The sequence below is a fragment of the Notolepis coatsorum genome, assembly GCF_963971535.1.
Source record: "Notolepis coatsorum genome assembly, chromosome: 13".
NCBI classification, from domain to species: Eukaryota; Metazoa; Chordata; class Actinopteri; order Aulopiformes; family Paralepididae; genus Notolepis; species Notolepis coatsorum.
Window position 1 is genome coordinate 51,895,831 of NC_140177.1, and position 10,000 is coordinate 51,905,830.

The 10,000-nt window shown below is 40.8% G+C and overlaps 1 protein-coding gene across 1 annotated transcript in view; it reads left to right on the plus strand.

Annotated features, from left to right (window-relative positions):
* Positions 1–10,000, plus strand: part of st18 (ST18 C2H2C-type zinc finger transcription factor) — a gene marked incomplete at both ends in the record, with an annotated part of 47,133 nt that overhangs the window by 7,884 nt on the left and 29,249 nt on the right. Inside the window, one exon of the mRNA XM_084327661.1 lies at positions 8,054–8,172. Within this exon, the coding sequence (XP_084183787.1) occupies positions 8,054–8,172 (119 nt within the window). The remainder of the gene's footprint in view (positions 1–8,053; positions 8,173–10,000) is intronic.

A 10,000-nucleotide genomic window follows, 5' to 3' on the forward strand; every position in this document is an offset into this window, starting at 1 on the left:
ACTAGGATTAAGCACACATAAATACAGACATACATACATACATAATACACACATACATAAATACAAACATATCACATTACAGGCATAATACACACGTACATATAGCAAATACAAACATACATACATACATACATACATACATACATACCATACATACATACATACATACATACATACATACATACATACATACATACATACATACATACTACATACATACATACATACAGTACATATATACACATACATAAATACAAATATACATGTGTGTACATAATACATACATACATAAATACAAGCATACATACAGTACATACAACATACATAAATGCATACAAACATACATACAGTACATAATACATACATGAATACAAACATACGCTACATGATGGGCTTACATATGCAATTTCCCCTTTTTACCAGAATATGTCATAACACATATCCTCAGTCCTTAAACTGAATATCTAGCAGAATATGTTTTATTCAGTTCTTTTTCAGAAGCAATCTGTTCTTTCCTTTTGGTCATTGATTTTTTTTTTTTAGGGGGTGGGTTCTCCATCTTTTATGTGATTAAAAGGACCTTCAGAGGTCTTACCTTGAGGGTCACCATGTGGTGTATTTACACAGAAAATAATTCAGCCCATTGTAGCCCCGGCAGGCAGCTAATGAGATTGGTCGTTAAGTGAATGACACAAAGGCTACAAAAAAAGCTTAGCGGTTCCGTTGAATATCACAGTGTCCCCCCACACACACACACACACACTCTCTCTCTCGCAGCGGCGACACACTGGACTAACCAAACCCGACTACACCCCTCCTTGATTTGGTTCTGGTACCCCATCACCTCCCCGATGTCACTATGAAATGCAAAACAAAGGCTAAAGGGGGCATGGTAAGTCAAGCTAACAATTCTGCCCTGTCGGAGATGCTATGACGGGTGCATGTGGATGTAGAGGGGAGAGTGTGAGCAAGTGGATCTTGGTCTGTTTTCAGAGAGAGCTGTGCTAAGTATCAGAGTAAATTGTTCTTAACAGATGAGTAGATTCATGGAAAGGTTACTCTTGTGCCTCAGGAAATTGTCACGAACAGAGATGGAGGACAAGACAAGCTCATAGTCTAGTTTTACCATGGCTATAGTAACTTTTAACTTGCTACTCTATTACTTTTTCTCTAGTTCTTGTTCTAACTAACTCCCCATCCCTGCTGGATGTGTGTTTTATATTGCTTTTTCAGCATTGTACTTTATTTTGCCGTTTGGTTCCTAAAATCAGTTTTGTACTATAATAAAGGGTTGTCATTATTTTAGTGTGGTTGCTTAATTGGTGATTTAGTTGGCATTGCCTTGCCAGTTACTGAAATGTAGTTCATTGTTGTTAGTCCCAGAGACTCATGAGGGGGGTAGGTAAAAACAAAATATATATATTTAAAAAGGAATATGGTAAGAAATGGAAAATCTTTAGTTGACTAATCCGTTAAGGTTATACAGCAATTCAATTACTGGTTATTTGTATCTCTTACTTATCTATATTCTCACTCACATGCAGCATCCAGAATGTACATAGGCATCTATAGCCCTATGTAGATTTGTTGTACCTTACCTTTTGATTTAAATAGCGTAGATGAAGCTGTGTAAAACTTAGTGGACAGATACTGAACATCCGCAGTAGTGGACCACTACCACTACTGTGGATGTTCATATCTGTCCACTATGTTTTACACGTAATAATACGTAATAATAATAATTCTAAGCGCATCAGAATATTATACTCTACTATCGCACAGGAAAGTGGGTTAAAGTCCATCGCTGTGTATTAAACCCCTGGACTTAAGTAAAATTTACATTTTGTTAAAGATTATTCATTTTATTGATGCATATAATCATATTCATGGACCATCTGCTGATTTGGCAAGCATGGTTCAAACTCACAAAACAGCCATGCTAACCTTCTCTAAGTACAAAATAGACCGGCTTAACTCTCCTACACTATCCCAGTGCGTGTGTGCGCCGCGAGCGCGTGTGCGCGTGTGTGTGCGTGCGTGTGTTTGAGGAGATTGTATGGATATTGGATAATACTTAATTTAGATCCTCCAGGCTGCTCCTGCCATATCTTTTTATCGTGATCGCTTTGATATCAGACCAGGGGCAATGTGTTTGAACAACTGAGCAAATAATGTTTTGTCTGACAATACGCAGACCCAGATCTTACTATATATGGACTCTGATTACACTCTTGACCACAACATACAGCTCGGCGTGTACATCCATCACCATGGTTACATGGATCTCACTGCACAGTCGCACGTACAGTCCTTTTCCCCTGTTTTTTTTAACACATGTTTAAGGCTCCTTCATTTATGATGATAACTGAATGATTACAACCATATTCCCAAATGTATTTTTTTTTCTCCCAGTATATATTTCAGGGAAATAGTAATTCGCCATTGGGCGTCTTTTACCGTGTGAAATACTTATGTACAACTCATTCCAAACAAAGCTTATGCAGACTGAGAATTCATATGCCAGAGGTAAATCCGAGTTAACACGGATTTATACTGGCATGAGTTAAAGGACTAGAGTTTGTAATCCAGGTGGCCAAGGGATTTTACCACAGTGGCAAAAATCACTTAAAACTCCCAGCCCAACATCCTGAGCCACAGAGCTCAGTAAGCAGACAGATTTTTCAGAATTGATGACAGCACGACTATATCAGAGCTGAACTCACTCTCTCTCTCTTCTCAGTGTGTGTGTGTGTGTGTGTGTGTGTGTGTGTGTGTGTGTGTGTGTGTGTGTGTGTGTGTGTGTGTGTGTGTGTGTGTGTGTGTGTGTGTGTGTGTGTGTGTGTGTGTGTGTGTGTGTGTGTGTGTGTGTGTGTGTGTGTGTGTGTGTGTGTGTGTGTGTGTGTGTGTGCATTTGCAGATGTGTGTGTGCATTTGCAGATGTGTGTGTGCGTGTGTCTGCGCTTGTGTGTGCACATGTGTGAGACTGTGAGTGTGCACGTGCATGCATATGCGCGTGTGTCTGTTTGAGTTTATTTTGATCGTTAGCCTCCTTTATATGCTCAATTAGTAAGAGTGGGGGCTCGCTAGGATCAGACCTTGACAGATTGGCACTATATTCTCCTTTGACAGAGTGAGAGAATAGAATTGGGAATACTAACCCCCCCCCCTGCATAAAGATGAATAAATGTTTGTTGCATAAAGGAAGGGACAATGACCTCTATTTCAACAGCCATCGACTCCTCCTCATCATTAGCAATGTGACAAAGTGGCTATGCTATCCTTTTTATTTTCACTTAATCCTGGTTTTTGGTGACCAATACTCAACACATGTTTAAATATGGACGATAAACAAGAAAAGGTGTGTGTGTGTGTGTGTGTGTGTGTGTGTGTGTGTGTGTGTGTGTGTGTGTGTGTGTGTGTGTGTGTGTGTGTGTGTGTGTGTGTGTGTGTGTGTGTGTGTGTGTGTGTGTGTGTGTGTGTGTGTGTGTGTGTGTGTGTGTGTGTGTGTGTGTGTGTGTGTGTGTGTGTGTGTGTGTGTGTGTGTGTGGAGGACAGAGGAGCAGAGATAGAGTGGAGTTGTTTAATGACAGGAACAGCTGACTCATTTAGAGAGAGCAGTGAAAGGTAATTAACCCTGGGAAAACTACAGCTGCCATGCGAGCTGTTCACTTCAGCACAATCTGATTAGGAATCACTGCTCGAGTCCCTGACTCCTTTCAGATCCTGTGTGTTCGAGGTAAACTTTTCCCTTCGGTCCCGGAGGCGCCCCAGAGCACTGGAGACCTGCCTTTTGTGCCGGGGGTGGGGGTGGTAGGGGGGGGGGGGGGGGGGATTAGTTTGAACGGTTACTACGTTTCTCCCAATTGCCGACCACCTGGTAGCATTCATGCATCCTCGTCCCTGAAAGGGGCCTTCTCCATCAGGAACAATGGGCAGGATTACTCTGTAGAGATGGCAGACACCAGGGTTGAAACTTCATTCTCCCCAAACACCTGTCCCTCAAATTAGTCCAGGTTTGAAAGAGCATGTTCACCACTAAATTCAAAGATTCAAAACTAGCAGAGAGACAGTGGTTTGTAAACTGGAGACTGGCCAGGGGATGAATAGCATGTTTCTTTTTTTCCCCTTCCTCGATTATTATGTAATTTGTACATAGGATAAGGCAAGCGTTTTCTTTTATTCATTTTTTTATTTATTTTTATTTGTGCAAATACTTGTAATTCCGAATTGGATTGAAATTCACAAATATAACAGGAGATCACAGAGTTCCCCTTTCATACGATAAGGCAACTAAAAAGCCCCCGGAAAATTTTGTCAAAAACTGAAATTGGTCCTTTGATGTAGGAAGAAACAATCTGGACTTGGTGCCTCTGTGTGGTCCGGCTCCAGATGAACTCAATTTAGAGGGAAGGCTCTGGGTTGACTTTGGAAAGCGATTAAAAGATTCATAAATCACCTCGGCAAAGGTGTCACCATCTGACTCTTTCATGGGAGCCCTGCTAACTCGGTCCAAATAGCAAGTTTCCCCTGTAGTTATGCCATCATAACAACTCATTGAAGCGATAGTGGCCATAGCCAGGCTCCTAATTGTCTGTTAAGAATTCTGTGAGCTGCATTCTTTTATTGAACCATCTCAGTCTTGGAGAAGTGATAAGAGACGCCAGTACCCCCCCCCCCCCCCCCCACCCCCACACCTCCCCTTTATAAAAGTATTCATTTGGCAAACCACACAAACACTTTGCTTGGCCGTCTGGGTAGCTGCAAGGCTGTTATATCTGGAATCACAGTTGACTTCAAGATTCTGACTGTATCTCTCAGAATCAAGAGGCTCTATAAATTAATTTTCCTCCTTACAGTTGACCAGATTGTATTTAGCTGATCTGGAGAACGTGTTGATTTTTGCACGGTTTCCATTTTTTTCTTTTTCGCTTTATTATCCTTAATATTAATTTAAATCAATCAATATTTGATTACAACTTGTGCTGCGAAGCAGACTACTTATGCTTCCACTCTGTGGTTATCGTGACACTCAAAACAGCAGTTGTAATGTGGTCAAACCGTTTTCACTGTAATGTTGTCTTTTACAGATATTAAATGCCCTCTGCTTGAGATAAGATAACACACAATGCAATTTATTCATTTATTTGAAATATATATATATATTTTTTTATATACACGTTTATATTGCCGACAATCAATCTCCGAAAGCAAATGAAACCATTTCAGGCCCAGCTTGGACAGGAATAGAAAATCAGAGACCCCTCTTCCCCCCTCCCCTTCCTAAAACGTCTCTTAGCTATTATTCTAATGTCCAGCTGCTAGCTTTTTAGGCAGAGGGCATCTGATGGCTGCCTGGTCACCCCATTTTGATCCAATCATCCTTTTTTCTTTTTTTCTCTCTCCACAAAACTTGTTTATCTAAATAGTCTCCGAACAGAAGTTGATATTGAGTCTCTCTGTGCGTAGTTTTATTTACACGCCACGGCGAAACCATTTGCATCTCAATGAAAAGTGGCAAAAAGCCGCCCTCCCTGTACAGCATTTATACTTGGCTGCCACAGACGAGGCACAAGCCCTGTCAAGCAAGTGGAATTCCTGCTTGCACACCTTTTTTGTTTCCATTGGGGCGCATCTTTTATTTTCTAACATTTTTGCCAATTCTAAGCACAGTATGATAGCAAAAGAAAAAGCTCACCGCTCTCCTGTGTTACCCATATAAGCCATGACGGGCTTGCTGTGTGCACCCTCAGACATTCATTACATAGGAATATGAAAGTAAATTGTGCTATCTTCTTGCCGTTTGCTCTCCTTATTATACAGGAACAGAAAACACTTAGCGTGTAAAATTTATGCGAAAATTATTCCCGGGGTAAACTATAAACACAGAAGTTTACCCTGCAACATTTCCCCTTTTTTCCCCCTCCTTCCTTTAGATCAGAGTGTAATTGCCAGTAATCAGGTCTGTTTGCTGCTGATAAAACCACTCTGAATGCGAGGAACCCTCTTTGTGTGATGACTCAATTATGCCAGAAGTGGCTCATCAAACCTGGCCCATCAGCTGCTTTAATAAATAAGGAGGTAAAACTTGCTGCAGGCGCATTATAATTCCATTCATTCCATAATTAAATCCATTCCAGTTTTTTAACCCTTCACTCCGTGTGTTGTGCCTCTGGAAGGGGAAACAACAAAAAAAACAAGGAGGAGGAGAGGGATGGAAGGGGTGGGGGGTTGGGGGGGGGGGGGGGCAGAACAGACAGTGACCTTGTACAGAGCACCCATCCATTCCCCATAATTCAAAATGATACTGCTGAAGAAAGGTTAAGGGAGAAAAAGGCTGAGGGAGAAAGGGATGGGTATCAGTTCAGATACAGCTCCTGGTTTTTTATGTATGCATTGTTTCCACACATACACACACACACGCACGCACACACGCACACACGCACGCACACACACACACACACACACACACACACACAGCCACGAGACAGTAATTATGTTAAGAGAGTAATCTAATCATAACAGTTGGTAGGGTGAGTGTGCCGTACTGACATTTTGAAATCTTATTTTGTGTAATCTCGTTTAGCCTCTATCATCTTGCCATTGCACCCCCCACCCCCTATCTAAAGGAAATGCAAACAATGTAATTAATTTTATGGTCTTCAAAATCTTTACTTTGCTACACTGGCCCTGTTTTTATTGGTTTCAAGATGGAGTATCAGCATAGTACCATTGAGTTTTTACTCCATCACAATAATGTCTGTGTTAATTACACCAGAGTGTCCCAAGTGCAGGGATAAGCTGGGAACAAGGGGACATTTCAATGACTCAAGGTCAATGAGGAATCTCCACAGCGGCAGTGCAGTATTAATAAAGCATTGTAAAAAAAAAAAAATAATAATAATAATAATAATGAGCACCACTGGCAAAAATACAACAGCGGCAAGCAGTAGCAGTAGCAGCAACATCTTAGTGATATTTTACAAATAGTTTGATCTCATAATCCTAACCCAAAAAATTAAATAAAATCACTTAAAAAATGTTTAACGCCACATATTGGTGTAGACTGTAGCTTGGATCAAAATATAGCTTCATCATCACGCCTAGCATCCTCAATGTGATTTAAAGGAACTTGTACAATATATAGCCAGCTCTCAGACAACAGCGTGGGGCAATGGTTATTCATGATTGTTGGACTGGGAAGCCCCCCCACACCACCACCCCCTCCCAGTCACAGCCCACTCTCCTCTCCTCTGTGGTGGGAACGATAGCAGATGGGGTTAGGGGGGAATGGGTTGGGCCCAAGGACAGCTAGCAGCCAGATTAACACATATAGAAAACCACATAGAAAACCCAGAGCATCAGGCTTTCTCTGTCCCCCCTGAGAAACACTCATCTGAGATACACTATTTGTGTTTGTCTAGGAGGGGTGGGGGTTGGAAGTATGATTCAGCAGATGACGAACTCGGCTCAAATAGTAGTGAGTCTTTTCCCCCTTATGCTAATGACATTGAGCCCCCCCCCCCCTTTTTTTGGTTTCCTGGCGGAAATGCTCAGAGAGCTATAATTAAGAAGATGTCCCCCCCTATCCCTCCTAAAGCTAACAGAAATAAATAATTCTGTAATAAGATCTATGAAGTGAAGGGGCTTAATGTACTCATTGTGTTCCTCCTTGTTTTCCCTCTTGTATCTTTTGTATTAATTAGAGGCAAGCAATTTGATCTCTTGTCAAGCAATCAATTTGCATCTTGTTCCTTATTCCACGGTGAGGTGTTATTGTGTTTTTCCCCCCTGCTACTATTTCTTTGACTGCACAATCACAGCCATGTCTCTTAAGGTGAGACAAATAAATAAATAACCGCAACCTTTGGCGTTGAGCTTTGGTATAGAGATACAATAGATTTTCCCATAAAGAGATATTTATCACAGTCGGTTCGGTTGGCAAAGAGTGGGAAAAAAGGGGGGAAATCGTAACTCCTGAGATGTACAGAGATGTTGTCCCCCACGCAGCAGCCAGTGATTTATATATGTGTGCGTTTTGTTGATTTTATTACAGAGAATGAGTTACACGCTCACCTCCTGAGTGACAAGAGTTGTGAGAGCATCAACCAAGGGGGACAGCCTGGTGGGTCTTGCAGCTCGTCCTACACGTTGCCCGGAAAACTACAATCGAAGGTAATTATTCTCAACATGGAACGTAGCATAAATAGAGGATAACCTTTCTAAACAAAAGCTGGTAATATCCTTTTATTTTTTTTATTTTTTTTTATAATAATAAATAATATAATTTTGGTCCTCTGTGTGAAGAGATAAATAATCCAGCGTTTAAAAAAAAACACAGTTGTTTTGGATAAGTAGCATGTTTTGTAGGAGAGGGTTGGTGGTCCTTTGACCCAGGTAATCACAGACTGTGATTGTTATTACTTAGCTAGAGTAGAAAATGTGGGTGGTTTATAGCTACAGTATACACTACAGCAGAGTTGATATAGCTGAGTCTGCTTTTTCTTTTATTATTTTCTTTTTTTTATTTAATTCTGTGATGATTGCCTTCAGCAATCAGAGAGAGAGAGAGAGAGAGAGAGAGAGAGAGAGAGAGAGAGACTCTCCAGACTTAAAGCAGAGGAGGGTAACGTCTGACTCCCTGTCCCCTGGGACAAGTTTGAATAGGTGTATATTTCCTGTTTGCATGGCCTTTGGATGGAGCAATAATTTCTATATATATATAGTCTATCTATATATGTAGGCTATTATTCAGGGCCAGTAATAGAGTAAAGTCATATTGTGGAGCATATATCAAATAAAAAACCACCTATCTGACATGAATGTTTATATTTGTTCTGCCTTCGTTAGCCCTCGTTAGCATGTCTATCAACATCCTCCAATCTGTCCGTGTTACCATGTCAAGAGCGGCCATTATGAGACCATGAGGATCCATTCAGGCTCTTCTTCTTGTCCCATTACCTCTGCTTCCTTGTTTGAAGAATTAGATGTAGCCTTCCTGCTCTGTCAAGAGCCATCAATGGCTTTTGTGGAGACGATGTCAAAAGCCTATTTTTCCTCTGAAAATTAAAAAAAGCAGAAATATGATATATAAACAAGAATGGTTTTGGTTTTGCTCCTCAGACTCGTCAGGCTGGTACGTGAAATTGAACATACCGTATAGAAGCTGTAGGTATTATTCTGTCAAAATACCAGTGAATACCATTTGAACTGTTTATATCCTCCCAACCTTCCAACCATACACACACAAAGAGGACAAAACAACTGCATTTTAATATCAGTTTCATTGGTTGGACAGGCATAGGACAGGACTTTAATGGATGATTTAACCTTTTACACATTTTAAAGATGATATAGGCTGCTATAATATTAGGGCTTACTTGTTAAAAAAAAATACACAATTAGAGTTAGCTCAGCAACACATAGGTAATATAGAGAGTACGTTTAGGCATATAAGACCATACCTAACAACAGAGGCAGCCAATCTCTTCATGCATGCTCTGATCTTTCCCCACATAGCATACTGTTTCACAAGCTGGTCACAAGCGAGCATGACAACTCTGAAACCAATCGAGTCCCTTTACAAAAAGACACTAGAAACACTTGACCCGGAAGCCCAATAGCTATCAAAATGGCCATATAATACAAAAGTACAAGTTATTTCATTTAGATAATTAAAAAAAAAATTGCAGGGGCTTTGCTTGTTATTAAGGTTTTACATGGTGCTTGCTCCTCCCCCACTGACCCGGGTCATAATGCAGAAGGATAGCGGCAGCAGGGCAACCAGAGGGGACTGCGTTGTGCAACACAGACATTGCAAGTTTGGGCAAACAGTCCACTCAGTCAGAGCCACCCACTACTAGAATAAGAGAGAGCACTAATTACCTCACCTTTAAACATTAACTCAAGATATGGCTTAAAGCAAACCAAAACCAAACTCGAGTAATCATACTACCTCTGGCACTGCTTTTACATACTCTCGTTTTGAATTTTTTATATGCTT